The sequence below is a fragment of the Dendrobates tinctorius genome, unplaced genomic scaffold (genome assembly GCF_039654945.1).
Source record: "Dendrobates tinctorius isolate UK_male_01 unplaced genomic scaffold, ASM3965494v1 ptg000004l, whole genome shotgun sequence".
In the NCBI taxonomy this organism is placed as follows: Eukaryota; Metazoa; Chordata; class Amphibia; order Anura; family Dendrobatidae; genus Dendrobates; species Dendrobates tinctorius.
Window position 1 is genome coordinate 182993 of NW_027361672.1, and position 20266 is coordinate 203258.

Below are 20266 nucleotides of genomic sequence, written 5' to 3' on the forward strand. Positions count from 1 at the left end.
GCCCTTTAAGTTTTTTTTTTTTACTGTATAAAATAGAGAACTATTTTGGCATTGTTAATAGAGACTGATACCTGGACAGATGTGAGATGGAGCCAAGCATCACAGCTGTGGTCAAGTGTGCCACTTATGACAAGATTAGTAAATCTAGAATCCCAAGTTTGGTCATTAAAGGGAATCTGTCAGTAAGATCAATCCTCAGAAGCTGTCTATATCGGCATGCAGGTCATAGGATGCTGAAAAAAATGACACCTTGATATTGGGGATCCGATCTCTTATAAGAGGAATACACATTTTTCTTATATGTAAATAATGTAAGCTAACGCTTGTCATTAACGTAGGGGATACTCGCTAGGCAGCCGATAAATCATGTCTCTCAACATAACTCAGTCCATTCGGTTTATTATGCAGCATAAACCATCAAACAGCAACAGAAAGTTCATATCAAATCAGCATAGCGTCCATGACAGAACTCCGCTCTGATAATCCTGTGGTCACACAGGCTTTGCTATGCCCAGTACGCAGGCTCTCTAGCCTCACTGTTATATCCCCTGTCAGGGTTACCTCATGGCTGTTTCTCAGTGCAGACGTTCATTCCCTCCAGGTAACTATCAGACACACGTCTCCACGTGCTCTCAGGAAGGCAGACATGTCAGCCAGATGAGACCTTCCAAACGGACCAGCCGGGTCCAAGCATTTAATCATGTGACCTACCCTGGCCACCTTATATGGTCCGTAGCCACGCCCACCGGATCACATGGCTATGACCTCATCACAGGTCTTACAAGCATTCACATACATAAATTTTACTATGGCGTTCTAGACACACGTCGCTAGGTGGGTTTGTAGGTGATTGGTGAAACGGGTGGGATCAATCACCTGAAGGCTTCTCCCTAACACATTGGAACGAAAGATCAGCTCTTCTGATCAGCACATAATCAAGCCTTCATCCCAAGGCCACCCACCTTGGGATACATAATGATCCTTTAGCACCTTGCTCCTGTTACCACTATGGACATGGCTATCCGTCCGTCCTGGGACACCCACACAGCGCCCCCTAGCGGACCCAGTGGTCACTACACCACAATAAGCTATTAAAATCAAAGGCGGGACACTGATCTGCTTCCAGGGCTTATTTTAAATAAAATGGGGCATTACCAGTGTTTTGTGTAATGGCTGCTCTCCCTGCAGAGCTGTGTGTGATTATACCTGACACATCTGCAGCTTCTTCTCAGCCTCAATCTCACAGGCAGACAGGGTTGTAATAGTGCTACAATACAGCAGAGCTGCAGTAAATGTGTTTGTAAGCAGTTCAGTTCTCCTGTTCTGTGTTAGTTACAGGTCTCACACTGGTAATGCCCATGTTACTTACAATAAGCCCTGGAGACAGATTTCATGCAGATCTGTGTCTGGTCCATAGCCTGGAACAGCTCATTTACATATAAGAAAAATGTGGATTTCTCAGGAATAACATATCAGATTGCAGATATGAAGGTGTAAATTTATTCAGCTTCCTATGACCTACATACCCATGTATAGACGGCTTAGGAGGGTTGACCCTATGTACAGATTTCCTTTAAGATTTTTATATTTCCTAATGGAATACAGATAGCAAGGCAACAATGAAGAAAAAAAGGAAGAGGCATCAGAATACATTATCTCACCATTAAGATCCAGGAAGAGGACTGGGATATGTGCCTCCATTCCAGCTGGTGGAGTCCTGCATGGATGACAAAAGCAAACATGGTATGAAAAAAGCATCTACTTCATAAACAAAATAAAAATGTGCAAGAAACATACATAGTTAAAAAAAATTCAAATAAAACACACACAATTTGGCTGTCTCAGTAATGAGTAGTACCCAACCTCAGCTGTTACCTTTAATTCCCTTTTTCAGCTCCCCTGGAGCCATCCTTGTGGTCTGATATGGTTGACAACCTAAACTTCCTACCAGCTTTCTCTCTGTGCCTCTAGACTACATTTAACATTAAGCAGTGCCCCCTGGCTTCCCTGCCTGACCATACAGTTCACATATTCCCATGCTCAGCACCCTCCCTCTCCAGATACAAAGCACCATCCTGAGACTTCTATACAATCTCAAGATGGATAAATCGCTGCCCACAGTATCCTGTAGTGAATGTTGTAAAAGGTGCCAACACTGGCACCGCACAGGCTCAGTGTAATATAGGGGTGCAATTAATCATATAATGTATTCATTTATTCAAATTTATTGTAGTAGCCAGCATCATTCCCACCATTCCATGCCCAAATCACTAGTTTATAAGATCACTAACCTTCTCGGTAGAACCCACACTGCCTCTATGGCTTCTGCTCTTCTTCCCTTGTGCCCATCCCCAAACACTCAAAAGCGTGCCAAGGATCACAGGCCATGCCCTCACGACATCACTACTAAAATCACACCATTTCAGGGGCTATTGGTTGGGTGCTGCCCCCTGCATTCAGGGCTGTGCTTGACTGACAGGTCACAAAAGCTTCAAAGCACAGAAAGGAAATCTCTGTACACTGCAGCCAGAAGTAAGGATCTGGAGCACACAACACCACATGTGACGACTGCTCAGGAGCCAAGCCGAATTATAGCAAGTAAATTATGACAATCCTTCAATTCACATAGGCTTTACAATGTCTTAATAATCTGTATGCCTGGAAAAGGATTTTGATGCATTAAGTCATGATGATTTTATTGTTGATTTTTACATGGTTTATATTATCATTATTATTATAACTGTACAGATCCTCAGTGGAGTGAAAAACATTGAAGACAAATCATAAAAGTAAAGGAATGTGGTTAGAGAACACTGCTTATAATCGCTTGCAACTATTTGGAGTTGATATATCAAAAGTTGTCCCTTGTAATCTGACGCACACGGCTCACAATGACGGGTATTAACTCAAATTTTTTTTACAATTCTAAGGTGTTGCTTTTCATTGAATCACTAATGTATCATCAATGGTGTACAGCCTAGTTGGACTTGTTATATCTGGGTACGGTACAAGGGTACATGAAAGGAGGTATTGGCTCCTATGTGGATATTTATCTCTACAACTTAATAGGAAGCCATATATGACCCCAACCTTGTGCTCCACTCATTTTGGATAGGCCCTGTAATTTAATAGGCGATTGACTATCCGAGATAGTGGTTCTAGGCAACATATTCATATTACTTGTAATTACCGAACCGATTGTGTTTTGCCATTTATGTCTGACACTCACGGTTATTTTGGGTTTGTCGTCACTAACAACTATGGTCATTTTTTAACCCTATTTGTCTGCTCTGGATCATGTTTTTATGTGTGTGTACTAATTACTACTCTTCAAAAAAATTTTTATCTTGTTTGACATATAGCAATGACTCGGATTCTCTTTTGTATGGCACATTGTAATGAGTCGCTATTTTCCATATGCAGTTGGCATATAGATACAAGCTTATGCATTATAGAATTGTGATATGATGTTTTGGAGAATATTTGTGCCAAATAAATAATTATTAGTGATGAGTGAGTATACTCATTGCTCGGGTTTTTCCGAGTATGCTCAGGTGATCTCTGAGTATTTTGGCGTGCTCGGAGATTTAGTTTTTGCCTCCTCAGCTGCAAGATTTGCGGCTTCCAGACAGGCTGAATACATGTGGAGATTCCCTAACAAACAGGCATTCCTCACATGTATTCAGCCTGTCCATCAGCCGCAAATCATGCAGCTGCGTCGACACAAACTTAATCTCCGAGCACGCCAAAATACTCGGATGACACCCGAGCATGCTCGGGAAAACCCAAGCAACGAGTATCCTCACTCATCAATAATATTTATAGCTGATAACACACAAAATATTTGGTAAAATAACAAAACTTAATTTGAAAACATACCAGTTTGCTGGGGCTCCAGGAATGCCACTTCCTGGCGCTGGTACTAGAACGGCATTCCTCTCTTCTGTTAGTCCTACCCACTGCTCGACCAGCCGTGCTTCCCTCTCAATGTCATCCTCGGTCTTTTCTGCAAGAAACACCTTTATTTATGCACAGGAGGACCATTCGCAACACTTCAGTCAGGAGACGTCTAAATGCACCCTAAAGATGATCAACCTTTCATGTGCCAAACCCATTTGGCTTTTTAACTTTTTGTTCAGCATGCTTTGTCAAAGATTGTTAATGTTATCAAAGCAATGGTGCTTTGCTTAAAATACAAAAATTCTATTAAAGGGTTGTTTAGGATATATGCTTATTTAGTTCCTGAACCTCTGTTGCCAATATATTTCTCCCTCTTCCTTCTATGTGAATCTAGTCTTGTTATCCAAGGGGGTGTGATCCTCCTGAAGATGCCTAAAGAGAAGAGTTTATGGCTACCTCTCCCCCTTGTCTACCGAGAATACATTTACATACAGAGAAAAGTGAATCATATCTCACGAACAGAAAAAAGCAGGACAACAAAAAAACAAAAACATGCAAAATTCAGAGGAATAGCAGCATTTAGACCAGACTAAATAATTCAATATTAATGTCAATTAACAGGTCCCCAATCTAAAGTCTTCATTAATGTGATCTTCACATTATTATCTCTTATTTATCAGTAGATCAGAAGTTCAGTTATGTCCAGATCCAAACTAGTCATCATTCTCAATGTTAACCAAAAGTGGCCAAACACATTCGACCTAAGTCGCCAAGCTCAAATTTTTTTTTTGCTAAAAGGGACTAGGAAATCATTTGGTCTAGGTCAGGTTGAGGAAAAAACAGGATCTGGCATGTTAAATTTCAATATGTGAGATTTTTTGTTATCATAAGGAGCCAAGTTGCCGTTAGACAAGTACCCACTGACCTGGATTGACAGACCTCTGCCTATACGTGCATGTAGGCAGGAATCTGTCACTCCAAGGCAGTGGGCAGGGAGGTGCCACCAGTGAACTGTCTGTGCGACTAGTGTAAAGTGCGGCTCGGTATACACACACACACACACACACACACACACACACACACACACATATATATAAAAATTCTAAACATATAAACCTTGTTTGTTGATGATTTTCTGAATATGCTCATCCAAGTACTCTTTGCGTTTTATCAGTGCATCTGACCACCTCTCCCGGACACAATTCAAATCCTCCTCCTGTTTCAGAGATACAAAATGTGTACATATAAGTACAACACTGACAGTAAAGCTTTCCATTTAACCTTCTGTCAAGGGAATTAAGTGAACATTAAGAAGTGGTACCATTAAACAGTTTTATGTTGCTTCTTTCAAAAAAAGAAAAAAAATTATATATATATATATATATATATATATATATATATATATATATATATATATAAGTTAAAATAGAATAAAATAAGAAAAGGTAACTAAAAAAAGATTAAAAAGAAATGGACTTCTAAAGTCATCAACTTGGTTAATTCTTGGTATTTAATTTGACACATTAAATAAGTTGTCAAATACTCATCACAGGAACAGCACCGGCACGGGAGATGAGTATAGGCTTTTTTATTTTATTGGGGCCAAACATTTAGATCAAGATGGGGTGGTCCTAGTAGTGGACAACCCCTTTAATTTAGCTAGCACACCAAATGTGATTAATAATAAAATTCATGTAACAATGCAACATAAAATCTGCTTAATGGCCAAAGTCTGGAGTGATGTATAGCCGGCTATTTCCTTTAGGTATCAAAGGAAACCAAAATTAATACAATTCCACCATTAGTTCTGCGCAGCAATGCTAGCGAAAGATTATCAGCAGGTCCATGTGTGAAGTCCTGTTCCATGCATATTAAACCCAATCATGCATCATGCCTTGTGCTCTCTGGTGTGTGGTGAGGATGTAGTAAGCCATATGTTAGTGCATTTGTGCATGAGAGTATTATTATTAGTCATGTTGTTCTTCTTAATCAATACTGGGAGATTTCCAGAACAACGACAGATGTACGAAACTTAATACTTTTTGGATTTACTTTTCCACAACTTGGAAATTTCAATAGTTGAACTATTGGAATTTCCAAGGTAAAATCGCCTAATATTCTGAAATCAAGTGAGGCCCGTAGCGCATGATTCTGATTAGAGAGATAACCAAGTGATACGCTCCCGGTGATGGATACAGTACACTGACAGTCTCAAAACTATTTTAGACTTCATATTAAATTTCATTGGAATTTACTATTTAAAGAAAATGTGAAAGCGCTTGTCCGGTGAAAAGAAATTCACACCTATCCATTGGATAGGTGATATCTTATAGATCTGTGACCCACTACTGAACCCCACCTGATCGCCTTTTATCCCTGTTAGAATTTACGGCCAGTACACATGCGCTCATCTGTTATGGCAGTCTAAGTAAGTAAATAATAAAGGTTATATTTTAATTTTTATAAAACACACATTGTGTTGGTGAAACAGTCCCCGGGAGGGAGTCGTGGCCGGGTATGTCCACTGCCGTTCAATTCTAATTGGGATTAAACTGCCCCTTTCTGATGATCAATGGTGGTTCCAGAGGTCAGACTCCCACAATCTTATCACCTATTCTCCACGGGAATGAAGCTAGCCATACATTTTCAATAGATGTCAGCTAACAGCTATTCCTAACAAACTCCAATTACACGTGCATGCTCAATTTGGCAAAGAGTGTGTTACGGTGTGGAAAATGCTGGGGGAACCCGGAAGTGGACCCTCTGGGTCACGGCTCCAGAGCCCCCGAGGGCGAGCGGACCAGGTGGAGCCACCCCCTATACAGGGAGTGTTAGGGGCAGGCCCACAGGGGATGGAACCGCAACGGCCGGAGCCAAAGGGGCGACTAGGGCTAAGCACCGGGGAGAGGAATCTGAGCTGCTAACGAACAGAGGACATTAGGGGCTACGGAGGCAAGGGAGGCAAAAGGAGCCGGGAGCACCGGGAACTGACGGAGGCTGGAGGCTGCAAAAGAGAGAGACAGATAACAATAATGCAACGGACAAGAGGGCCATGGACGAGCGGACAGGTGTAAAAGCAGACACAGGGGCCACCTGTCTGACAGCCGGAGGGGACAGGGCTGGAAGAGAGACACAGGGACAATGACAGAGACTCAGAGCAAGGCAGGAGGTGAACGAATACAGGGGCTACCCAGAGGTAGCGCAGGCAGAGACCAAAGGGTAAGGTACAGGGGCCTGAGGACAGGGCGAGCGCTAGCACTAGCGACAGCGTCACTGCATGAGATAATCAGGCGTCTTAACTGGCCTGACGCCGTGCAGAAATACCCGGTGGGCGCAGCCATGTTGGGGGCGGAGCCACCGGGTCACAGCTCCCAGAGGTCCGAGCACCGGGGGAGATGTCAGGCGCAGGCATGCAGGATAGATGCCGAGAGCCCCGGATGTCAGTAGCGGGGACGCGCCATGGAGTAGGAGAGCGCCGAAGAGTCGGGACGCGCTTGGGCACGAGACCATGCAGGTAAGTATCGGCGGCGGGGACCGTGACAGAGTGTATATGTTTTAAATGAAGATAGGGAATAAACCAATGCCAGACTCCTTTGCAAGCAATTTAAATCCCCTGAGAAAGTGGAACTGAGCATTCAAGTGTAAAGGAAAGTCAAATGCATAGCTGTCATCTGAATGAGCGTTTGGCCAACATCTATCCAAGGTGTATGGGCACTTGGAATCTTCTAACAGGGAACAGCACACTTTGAACAAGTTATATTCTGTGTGATCCATAACTTTGTTTGGTGATAATAAACCGGAAGGGAATTACTTCACACGTTATAAAAACACAAGCCTTTTCTTATGTGAGGGGCGGCCTTGTTGCGTATGCTCCTTTAGGTTCCTTCTGAAGTGCAAATACAGCACCAATGACTGAGTCACATTTGGCAGTCAGGAAAAAGGATATACAGATATTATTATGGTCATGTTTCCGTATGCACTGCCACCTCTACAGAAAGCCTACCAAGTGTCAGTATGTTAGACAGCGTTATACATGATATCAAGTCTGGAAGCATTTACGTGATGGTTCAGTGATGGCAATAAGGAGCGATTTGTTTAAAGCTTGCCTGCCCCAGCTTAATAAGCCTTCCCCACCCTCGTCCCAAATTATCCTTCCACACGCGCCACCAGATTTCCTCCCCCTCTTTCCATGTGGTAGCGCAGAGCAGAACCGTGTCCCGTGCCTCAGGGTCGGAAGCAGCCTCTTTAATAATACCTGGTAACTATCCATATCATCACCACCAACATCATCATCTTTCTGGTAGGAGAGAATACATGATGTAAACAGGACATGCATGGCTTTCATCACATCGCAAAAAAAGTACTAGGAGCAGCAAGTACCATAACACATACTTACATACACATCGCAAAACTATGCAGAAAGAGGGAAATTTGTTTACAGCATATAGCCTATCTAACCAATGCAAATTCAACTGTTACAGATGAATAAATATCATTTGCTAAAATGGATGAAAAACGTAAAAAAAAAAAATCACATTTATCCGATTTTGCTAGCACTAGTAATATGTAAATATGTAAGCAGTATATATCCAATTTAAGTTTAAAGGTTCCTTTGACAGAACTTCCTTTTACTAATCAAAGTCCCGATGTTGGCAAAGTATAGCTAGATGATTCCTCCCTAATCATTTGACCATCCATCCTACTGACCCAAGAAATAAGCTCACAACATACTATGCAAGGCGGCATACATTCCTACTTTCTTGTTCAATATACAGTGACTTGAACCCTATTATGTTAGCTCAGTGTTGTGCATTTTGTTGGTTTGTCACTCACTATGTACACTGAGACATCATTGGGCTACGACATAAGAAATGGTGCTCAATTGCTGTTCCACAATCCCTTTTTTTTTCTATACTATTAGGGTTTATGATGATCATGCTGTTCTGGCTTACTGTGCCTATATGGTAGCTTCTTTGTATTTTAAAAAGGAAGTGTGCCATTGCATACAATCGCCATCTTCTCCTTGAAAAAATATTTAAACCAGCATGGAGAAAGAAAACACACACTGTAATCCATTGTCGTCACCACCGTTGCTGATCCAACAGTATCCACTGGACTTGAAATAATGATGTCATGACCACCAGTGACCTGAAGCCAGGGTTGTACTCATCACTTCAGGTCCAGCGGAGACTGTTGGGTAGGCAACGCTGGAGAGGATACCAGGCGAATGTTTGGGTTTTTTTTTAATGTCTTCAGACTGGCTTGTCCCTATGAAGTATAAAAATATAGTAGAGAATCCCTTTAGCATGCAAATAGGAGGCTGATTATGGATTCTAATAAAAAGTCGTCACCAGCGGGGATCCCTCCGGAATACTGCTTAGGAACAGTCAACCAAAGGCCACAATGTTGCATATGTGTCCTCCTTCAAACACATAGCAAGGTGGATGCAGTAAAAGCATAGGGGTGAAAGGGCAGGGGCGCTATTACAAGCTTAGGTTTATACTAACTCATGAGAAGAATTTTTTTTTCTAATATGCCTCCAAAAAAAAAAAAAAAAAAAAAAAATCACTTTTTTCATAGGATAACCTTTAGGCTGTGTGCCCATGTTGCGTTTTTGTAAGTGTTTCCGCAGCGTTTGAGCCGGATCAGACGCTGCAGAAACGCTTAAAAGAAGCTTCCCATTAAACTTAATGCATTTTTGGCTTTTTGTGCCAATGCATGCGTTTTTAACGCTCAGAAAACGCTTAGCGGCTAAAAACGCAGCATGCTCATTAATTTCCGCATTGCTCCGCGTTCTTAGCCATTTCCAATGTTCCCAGAAACCGCGTGGAAAAAACGCATAAAAAATGCGCGGAAATAAAACGCGCAGTTTCTGGGAAGGAGTCCGGTTTTCTGAGCGTTTAAAAACGTTAACGTGGGCACATAGCCTTAAGGAATTTTCTCTAGGTCCACAAAAATCAGTAAACTCTTCAGCCAGCCTGCATTATAATACATCTCCTGGACTCCTGAAGTCTGACATACAGTACAGCAGACCCCTAGACGATTCATCAGCATACAGACCACAGGTAGTTTACCGATTTACTGGAAGAGATTAAAAAGGACTTTGCACATTATAGTAATTAGGGGCCAGTTTTCATGGTGACAGATTCCCTCCAGATCTTCAGATTTTAAGAACTTCTGAATGTCTAACAGGTCATTTACTGACTAGTTACCTGGTAACTATCCAATCCTCTCTGTAGCTTAGTGGAGCGGGCAGTGATGCAGCCAATTGAAACGGAGAGGATGGCTTCAACCATTAGCGGTAAAGTACCAGAATTCTGCACAGGTTTCACAGTCACCTGGACTCTGCGAGAATGACCCTGAGATAAGAAATAATACTAATTATATACATATATCAAAACAAAACAATAATTGTAAAAGAATAATGAGGCAAACCCTAGGCAAGCCAACCTGTCTGAGCTGGAATACTTCCCCAGTGTTCACATCCTTGGCCTGATGCAGCTCCACCGACACGTATTCACCATTCTCATTTAGCTCATATATAGATATCCACATTTCTATTCTTCGAGTCACCTCATTCCATCTGGATACAAATTGATCAAAAAAAATGTTTCCCAGAAAAAACAAAAACATGATGTGGGGGCTATGTGGTGCTATACTTTCTTCCTTACAAACCTGTCTCGCAGTGTTCTAGATTTTGCATGAAGAGAATCAATCTCCCACAAAGATCTTCCATTTCCAGCACATCTGTGACCCCAAACTTCAATGGCAAGCGCACCCTCAGAAATGAATTCCAAAAACTCTTCTGTTATATTGACCAAATAATCCTGGAGGAAAAATACATATATCAAGGCAAATTTATCATATAAGTTGAGGGCAATCACACAGTCAATAAAAATAGCTTAGTTACTCACCGATAACGGTGTTTCTCGGAACCCATGACAGCACCACGGAGAGAGGGAGTCCGCCCATCAAGGACAGGAACCTACAGATAAAAAGGCGGCACCTCTCCTCCACCCCCAGTTGGTTACAGAGCATCAGAGGGTCTCCCGGTTAGTTAACAACAAAAGTATATACATAACATTATAATATTGCATATCATGGAGAAGCCCCGTGTCTAACAAAAACACTTTACACACATTAACTCGTGCTCACCGCACACGGAAATAAGCGGGTGCTGCCATGGGTTCCGAGAAACACCGTTATCGGTGAGTAACTAAGCTATTCTCTCTCACCCATGACAGCACCACGGAGAGAATTTCAGAGATTGGTAGCTTAGGGAGGGACCACCGCCTGAAGGACCCTTCTCCCGAAGGTCAGGTCAGACGTAGAGGCTAGATCTAAACGATAGTGCCTGAAAAAGGTAGAAGGTGTTGACCAGGTGGCCGCCTTACAGATCTGCTCTATTGATACCTCTGATCTTTCTGCCCATGAGGTCGCCATTGCCCTTGTAGTGTGAGCTTTTAGACCCTCCGGGATGGTATTCCCACTGGATGAATACGCCAGGGCAATCGCATCCCTTATCCACCTTGCTAGGGTACCCTTGGATGCCTTGAGTCCCTTCCGAGGTCCCTGGAAATACACAAAGAAAGACCCTTCCTTCCTACACTCCTTGGTGGCCTCTAAGTACTGAACTAGGCACCTCTTCACATCTAGGGTGTGAAATTTTTCCTCTCCCCTATTCTTAGGGTTTGGGCAGAAGGAAGGAAGGACTACTTCTTGTGACCTATGGAAGTGTCTTGACACCTTAGGTAGGTATGCTGGGTCAGGTTTTAATATGACTATCACCCAAGATTTTAGTGAATGGGGGTATCGCTGACAAGGCTTGAATATCGCTCACTCTGCGAGAGGATGTTAGGGCCACTAAGAGTATAGTCTTTAATGATAAGGTTTTCATGGGTGCTGACTGGATGGGCTCAAATGGGGGCCCTGTTAGGGCAGACAACACTAGGTTTAGATCCCATGATGGTAATTTCTGGGTGGTTATTGGTCTAGATCTGGCTGCAGCCCTCAAACCGTGCTACCCAAGGGTTGCCCGCCACATCCTGGTTATAAAGGGTGCCTAGAGCCGCTACCTGTACCTTCAACGTATTAGTCGCCAGCCCCTCTTCTAACCATTTTTGCAAGAATTCGAGAATTTTGTCGATTTGTACTCCATCCTGAACCCCTACCCCGGAGCTGGATAGAAATTTCCTCCAAGTTCTACCATAGGCCCTGGTTGTGATCAGTTTTCTACTCTTTTGTTGCATGGAAACCAGGTTTTCTGAGAACCCCTTCCCCCTCAGCAGTGTCCTTTCAAATTCCATGCTGTTAAATAGAGGTTCACTGCCCGAGGGTGTAACACGGGACCTTGGTACAGAAGGTCGGGGAGATCTGGTAGAACCCAGGGGTCGGTTATTGACAGTATTCTCAGCCAGGAAAACCAGGTTCTTTTTGGCCAAAACAGGGCTGTCAATATCATTCTTGCCCTGTCTTCTCTGACTTTCCTTATGACTGCCGGGATGAGAATGGGCGGCGGGAAGGCATACATTAGGCCCTGTGTCCACGGAAGCATAAACGCATCCAGGGTCCGGGGATTCCCCCTGGGGTCTAGGTAACAAAATGCTTCCACTTTTTTGTTTTTGTGGTCGGCAAACAAATCTATGTCCGGGGTCCTTCACATTTTTACGATCTTTCGAAAAATGGACTGTTTTAGAACCCACTCCCCTTGATGTAGCTGGGTGCGACTTAGAAAGTCTGCTGTCTGGTTCTCTGCTCCCCATATGTGTAGTGCAGATAGGGATAGTAGGTTTTTCTCGGCTAGCGTGAATATTTCGGAGGATGTGTTCATTAGTGTTCGGGATCTGGTTCCCCCGATGATTTATGTAGGCCACCGTCACCCGATTGTTCGAAAATATGCGGACATGATGGCCCCTTAATATCGGTAGAAAGTGTGTTAGGGCGTAGCATACTGCCAACAGTTCCTTTTGGTTCGAGGAGGCTTTTAGTTCCTGACCTCCCCATTCCCCCTGAGCCACCCTGTTGCTCATTTGTGCTCCCCATCCCTTGGGACTGGCGTCCGTGGTGATTATGTGTGTGATATTTATCACCCAGGGAATCCCTTTGGACAGGTTGTTTCTGTTTCCCCACCAAGCTAGGGAACGAATAGTTTTGGAGTTTAGTGTGACGTGACCTTCCAAGTGACCTCCTAATGCTAACTGGTTGGCTAATACATCCCATTGGAGATCTCTCGTATGTAGCTGCGCCCACTGGACCGCTGGCAGACAGGCGGAGAGGGACCCTAATAGTGACATTGCTTTTCTTAGCGTCTTGGAAGGGTTCTGTGTCGCTCTTGCTACCATCTGAGCGATCCTCTCTGTTTTGTGATCTGGTAGGTAACACTCCTGGGTGTTTGAGTCCAGAGTCAGGCCTAGGAATTCCTGGACTTTTCTGGGCTCCAGCCTTGATTTTTTCAGGTTCAGGAGCCAGCCGAGGTTTTGTAGTGTGGCCATCACTCTGTCCCTCTGTTCCCTGCATCTTTGGGCCGAGTTGCTTGCTATTAAAAAGTCGTCCATATATGGAACTATTAGAACATCTTGTTCTCTTAGGTGAGCCATCATCTCTGCCACCAATTTCGTGAAGATTCGCGGAGCTATCGAAATCCCAAATGGCAAGGCCCTGTACTGAAACTCCCTTACTTTGCCTTCTATGGAGACCGCCAGTCTGAGGTATTCTCGGGAGTCTTTGTGGATGGGGACGTGATAGTACGCGCTGAGATCTAATACTACCATGAAGCAATGTGGAAGATAAATCCGATGAACATGAGTGGAGGGAAAATTAAGCAGATTTAAACAAAGTGGAGACAAAATCCCACACAACCTCCATGAATAGGGACAGTAAATGACCAACTGTCAGAATATAATCACAAGCAAAAGAGAAATCCAGTCGTCAGGTCAAACTAGCAAAATAGAATCAATTTTATTAATATATATTAAAAAATTGTATAGACAAAGGAGCATACAGTAGGGCTGGAAGATGAAACATAGCTGTTGTAACCACATGCAGGAGGCCCAGGGTGGGTCTGTCAGAGGTAGGTATGCATAATCATTATATTACTAGAAGTATAACACATCACTCCTCAAAACATGCACAATGGGAGACATTTACAGGGCACCCGAACAGGTAAACATGCCAACAAAAAGCCTAACCATATTCACACAATGGGCTCATAGCGCAAATAGCGCACCATAGTAATTAGACTATATACAAATACCTGATAGGGAGTGAAGCAACCTTGCCAGACAGTACCACCCGCCCCGACGCGTGTTTCGGCGTACCTTTATCAAAGGGCATAAGGTGCAAATTGTGTACATGGTATTTAAATAGTATATACCCCGGAAATCCCCACTGCAGCGGCGCGGCCCCCCGATGACGTCACGTCCGCCGGATCGCGCTCATGCGGGCAGCTGAGAGTCGGAGCCACGTGGGGCCCCACGTGACCTGGAAGCCAGCGCACCGCCAAGCTGCGAACCAGCCGGCGCAGCAAGATCAGAGCGCAAGCGCGCTGCAATGGAAAGCAAGACGCACCATAGCAAGTACTGGCAAAAGAGTGGGCAATCATTAAGACACACCATATATGCACCATAAGCAGCATGGCCCACTAAGTAGCTGCATACAATAACTTATATTAAAGTGGACTGACCTATCTATGAAGTATGAAAGTATAACCGCATCATACATAGCTCCATAGGACGCAGGCGCAATACAATTAAAACGAAAGCGCACCATAGTAAGTGCTGATAGAAAATGAACAGGTATCAAGTATGCATCATTTATAAACGGCCAGTAAATAGCTACACAATATACCATTATGAGTAGATCTATCTCCAGTAGGTATAAATATGGCCGTATTATAAAGGGCACCATAAAACAAAATGATGACAGTATGTGCTCCCAACACAATATTAACCTATCACTGGTGTGGAATTGAACAGAAGAAAATTTATCATCACATATCATAAATACAATCTCCCATCATCCAAAACCCACCAGGCATATATAATGATATATACAGAGAAACCCCCCAAAACAACAATAGATGGTAAAAAATCAATATACACACTAAGAAAGTTACATATCACCTCACGAAAGTCAAAGTAATATACTTCAACAGTATTATCAAATTTCTTAGACAGTATATAGATACAAATAAGTAAGTACGGTATGTATATCAACACTGAGCCAATAGTGCTCAAATCACAATCTAACATAATGGCACAAAGGGGTTACAATCAATGTATACCAGTGTATACCACAGAACACGCATACATGTATGTGTACATGTCAAGAGCACAAACATTAAGAAACATACTAGAGGCCATGAATAGATACAGACATATATATCCCTGAAAAAACAGGGAATGATGACATAAGCAACAGACGCAGCGACGGTTGCAGAATAGGCCAGGAAATTGGTGGACGTCCATGAAGATATCCGGGTACAATACTCCGTGAACAATGGAGTACAAATCTATAAAACAAACAAACACATAATAATTAAAACCAAGTAAAAATCTTGGATGCGGACAAACAGCTAAACACAGTGGATGAGCGCGATCCGGCGGACGTGACGTCATCGGGTGGCCGCGCTGCTGCAATGGGGATTTCCTGGGTATATACTATTTAAATAACATGTACACAATTTGGACCTTATGCGCCTTGATAAAGGTACGCCGAAACGCGCGTCAGGGCGGGTGGTACTGTCTGGCAAGGTGGCTTCACTCCCTATCAGGTATTTGTATATAGTCTAATTACTATGGTGCGCTATTTGCGCAATGAGCCCATTGTGTGAATATGGTTAGGCTTTTTGTTAGCATGTATACCTGTTCGGGTGCCCTGTAAATGTCTGCCATTGTGCATGTTTTGAGGAGTGATGTGTTATACTTCTAGTAATATAATGATTATGCATACCTACAGTACCTCTGACAGACCCACCCTGGGCCTCCTACATGTGGTTACAACAGCTATGTTTCATCTTCCAGCCCTACTGTATGCTCCTTTGTCTGTACAATATTTTAATATATATTAATAAAATTGATTCTATTTTGCTAGTTTGACCTGACGACTGGATTTCTCTTTTGCTGGTCATGAAGCAATGTGGAAAGAGAATTTTGATGGTCGACATGATTGACTACATTTTGAATTTCTCGTTTTTGACATAATCGTTTAGCCTCTTTAGATTTATAATTGTCCGGAAGGTACCGTCCGGTTTGGTTACTAGAAAGAGAGGCGAGTAGAACCCTCTGTCTTTCTTCCGTGGGGGAACCTCCTGGAGGACCCTTTTGTTCAATAGGCTTATGACCTCTTTTTCGAGGGCTTCCTGTTCTGACGCTGATGATCTTAGTGGGGTCACTATATATTTTTGAGGTGGGAGAGAAAGTCTATTCTTAACCCTGATCCTATCAGATTTAGTAACCACGGGTTATTCGATATTGTCCTCCAGGCTGGGAGAAAAAAGCTTAGCCTCCCTGCCACCCTGGGTAAACAGTCACTTAGAGGGCTTTTTGTCTGGGGACGAGTTACCAAAGAAGAACCCCCTGTCTCTCCTTCTGTGGTCCCATTTCTGTTCTCTCGGGGGTCACCTCTGAAAAAATTTTTTGTTCCGAAAGGACCTTTTAAAGCCTGTGGGGCCTGTAGGGCTTAAATTTGGGAATCCCTTCTTTTTGTCCCCCGCCTTTTCGAGGATATCATCCAAAGTCTCTCCAAAAAGGAATTTCCCTTCACAAGGGATGGCACATAGTTTCATCTTGGTTTGCAAATCCCCAGGCCAACATTTAAGCCACAGCGTTCTTCGGGCTGCTTTTGATAGGGCTGCCGTAAGAAGGCCGCCGCTCCCCTTATCACTGGAATGGATTCCAGGATCTTCTCCCTGGGTGTACCTTCCCTTCGCTGTTTCTCTAATCAGTCCACAAACACCATGAGGGCTCTGGAGGTACAAGTTGCCGCTATTGCTGGCCTAAGATTTCCTCCTTCTGATTCCCAAGTGCCCTTGAGGAAAGTATCAGCTTTTTTGTCTAATGGGTCCCTTAAAGTACCCATATCCTCGAAGGAGAGTGCAATTTTTTGGAGGCTTTGGCGACCGCCACGTCTAACTTCGGGGCTCTGTCCCAAGACGTGGACGCCTCCTAATCGAATGGGTATTTTCTTTCAAGAGAGGGAACCGTGGAGTTATTCCTATCTGGTCTCTCCCATTCTTTTTTTATCAGGCCCTGTACATTTTCGTACAGTGGAAATAATCTGCGCCTTTTTTGGCCTAGTCCCCCGAACATTATGTCCTAGACTGATCTATCTGGCCGAGGGTCTGCTACCCCTATGGTAGACCTTACCGCCTTTACTAGCATGTCTACCTCGTCCAGAGGAAAGCAATGACGACCTTCTGTTTCCTCATCTGAGGATGACGCGTCGGTGCCTGAGGTATGTGATGTAACTTCCCCTGACGTCGAGGCCTCTGACGGGGAGGCTACTATTGTGTCCCTTTTCCTTCCCCTTCCTTTGTGTTTTAGGGATGAAAGGGCACTTTGAAACTCCGAACGGATTACCGCTCTTAGATCCGAGGCGTAATCTGGGGTTTCATCACAAAGAACTTCCTGAATGCAGGAATCGCAGAGCTTTTTATCCCAAGCTGGTGGTAGCGGTCTGCTACAGGTGGGGCATTCCCTGTTCTTTGTTTTTTTCTTTCTTCTTTCCCTAAGGGAAAGAAGTCTATTTAAAATGGGGGACATTCACGTAGATCACTTACCCCGTTGTGCTCGGATGCAGGTACCGGTTCGGGAGGTGGATTCGGATCCCTCACGGGCTGATCCACGGAAGGTGACTTGCTCCTCGCAGTCGACTTGCTCCGCTGCGTGGAGTGGCTACTGGACCGGTCGTCGCCGTCCTTTTCTTTTTGCCGGCGATGGTGGTGTTGCCTGTGCTGCTGCTGCTTGTGCTGCTGCTTATGCTGCTGCATTGGCTGCTCCTCGTGCTGGTCGCTGTCCTCCATACTTACAGGACGCTTCCAGCAAGGAGTAATTGCAGCGTTCTCTTTTTAAATTTTCCCGGCCGTGACGTCACTTCCCCTCCCAGCCTGCACCGCTCTGTGCCCCGGGGAGCGCGCAGTGCGCATGCGTCGACCGTGGGGACCCGGAAGTCGTCTCCTCCATTTCCGGGGCAGCGCCATATTGGTACACCTCTGTACGGCGCGCTGCCCCCGCGTGTACCGGCGTCCCTCCAGCCCCATTCTCCTTTTCGGAGCGGCGGCTCGGTCCTCCCCGCCCGCTCACCCTGTACAGCCCCTCGGCTACAGCAGTGGCGGCTTCAGGCACCGACCCCGCCGCGACAGGGGCCTCCCCGCTGCTGGTGTACCGGACGAGTTGGCCCTGGACTCCTCTTCAAAGGTAAGCTGCTGCCGCTGCTGCTGGTTCCACGGGTCACCCATCAAGGACAGGAACCCAACTGGGGGCGGAGGAGAGGTGCCGCCTTTTTATCTGTAGGTTCCTGTCCTTGATGGGCGGACCCCCTCTCTCCGTGGTGCTGTCATGAGTGAGAGAGAAAAATATTTACAATTTTACATCCCCTTTTAGTAAAGCACAAAAAATGATAAATACCTTTGAATGTGCAAATTTAACTGTAAACTGAGCTTCTTTGTTTCTTGGTGAAGGCATATCTGGATTGACCATTGGGGGAGCTACTGAGGGTTCAGGCTGGTCCCAGAAGGTGTATTGACAGAATACAAAGTTTGACAGGTTCAGTGGAAGGCCAGTAGCTTCTTTTATTTTAACCTAGCACAAAGGTAAAAAAAAGACAAATCCAAATAAAGGTTGCCATATGTATTACATAACGTCAGCTGAACTCTTTAATCTAGGCAGCACCGGCAGACATACAAATGTGAGGGGTTTCTGCCTACTGATCAGGCAAGTAAATTTCATCATGCCTGATCGTTTGTCTCTCATGGGCTGCAGTCTAAAGGAACACAGCTCCAGAGACCCGTGTCTCAACAGTGAAACTGTATCATAATGTCACAAGTGTGTCAGAGGCTGCAGACAGTCGCACTGCATCTGGCTGCAGAAGGTCTCAGCGGTTGGCCTTGCAGACTAGTTAACCTCTCCCGGCCTTAATGGTGTCACCTGGATATGGGTGTTTATAACTCCCAACTTCCTGTTGGAAGTTGAGTAATATAGAAGAACGGCACCAAGAACAGTCTACTCACTGGTGGGGGTGATGACTTCTGAATTCTGGACACATAGGTGGTAGCAATTCAGTTGATTCGGTGCTTGCAAGAAACCACATGTAATAGCAGACCAATTCCAAAGAAAATGTAGCACTCTTCAATTCCGTTAAAAAAACAGTCCTTTATTTAATTTCTGGACAAGGTTAGCATTGGGCTAGGTACATGAAAAACATGCAGTGAAAAAAAGCAGGACTACGGCTGTTTCGCATTATACACACTTCAACGGGTCCATATGCCCGCCATGTTTTTCATGTACCTAGCCGATGCTAACCTTGTCCAGAAATTAAATAAAGGGCTTTGGTTTTTTAAAGGAATTGAAGAGTGTTGCATCTGTTTTTCCTGTTGGAAATTACAGGTGTCATTTTCTATTTGCACTTCCCTGTTGAGGCTTGGACCTGAAGCAGTGGGCTAGCGTCCTCTTTGGAGTTTGAAGGACGATGGTGTCTCTCTCTGAGTCTACTCAAGCTAAGTTTCCCCTTGTTTTGTGTATCCTAGCTGTCTTTAGGGCTTACCGCTAGGGTCTGACAGGGACTAGGTATCCTGCTCGGCAATAGGTGCGGAACCAATTTAGGTTCTCTTAGGGCAGACAGGGTAACGTTAGATCTAGGGGTCTCCACTCCCCGCTTCCCTAGTGTTGGGCCTCCTTTCCCTTTACCTTTTTATGTTGCACTTAGTCTGTCCTACACTGTGCGTGACACATAAGCACACATACCTTCATGACTTGAGGAGAAGGGCATTGACATCACAATAAATAAATCTTTTATTTGGCTGACTGAGCATAAAGATATTTTTTTCCAGCCTCAGTCCTCAGTAGTGCACAGTCTGTCAGCGGAGATTTATTTCTTCTGAGGTCAAAGTCCTTCCCTTCGGCTCATGGAGGTACAGTGGGGCAAAAAAGTATTTAGTCAGTCAGCAATAGTGCAAGTTCCACCACTTAAAAAGATGAGAGGCGTCTGTAATTTACATCATAGGTAGACCTCAACTATGGGAGACAAACTGAGAAAAAAAAATCCAGAAAATCACATTGTCTGTTTTTTTTTCCTTTTATTTGCATATTATGGTGGAAAATAAGTATTTGGTCAGAAACAAGCAATCAAGATTTCTGGCTCTCACAGACCT

General features: G+C 44.2%; 1 protein-coding gene across 5 annotated transcripts in view; it reads right to left on the reverse strand.

Annotated features, from left to right (window-relative positions):
- The window catches only part of KIF13A (kinesin family member 13A), a 330019-nt gene that overhangs the window by 32278 nt on the left and 277475 nt on the right, over nucleotides 1-20266 (reverse strand). For 3 of the 5 annotated variants that reach the window (XM_073566093.1, XM_073566091.1, XM_073566094.1), the window contains exons 22-29: nucleotides 18525-18698; nucleotides 10576-10727; nucleotides 10351-10483; nucleotides 10113-10259; nucleotides 8156-8197; nucleotides 5017-5116; nucleotides 3880-4006; nucleotides 1662-1717 (exon numbers count right to left, since the gene is read on the reverse strand). In XM_073566093.1, the coding sequence (XP_073422194.1) occupies nucleotides 1662-1717; nucleotides 3880-4006; nucleotides 5017-5116; nucleotides 8156-8197; nucleotides 10113-10259; nucleotides 10351-10483; nucleotides 10576-10727; nucleotides 18525-18698 (931 nt within the window). The remainder of the gene's footprint in view (nucleotides 1-1661; nucleotides 1718-3879; nucleotides 4007-5016; nucleotides 5117-8155; nucleotides 8198-10112; nucleotides 10260-10350; nucleotides 10484-10575; nucleotides 10728-18524; nucleotides 18699-20266) is intronic. The other 2 variants (XM_073566095.1, XM_073566092.1) reach the window with 1 other exon arrangement.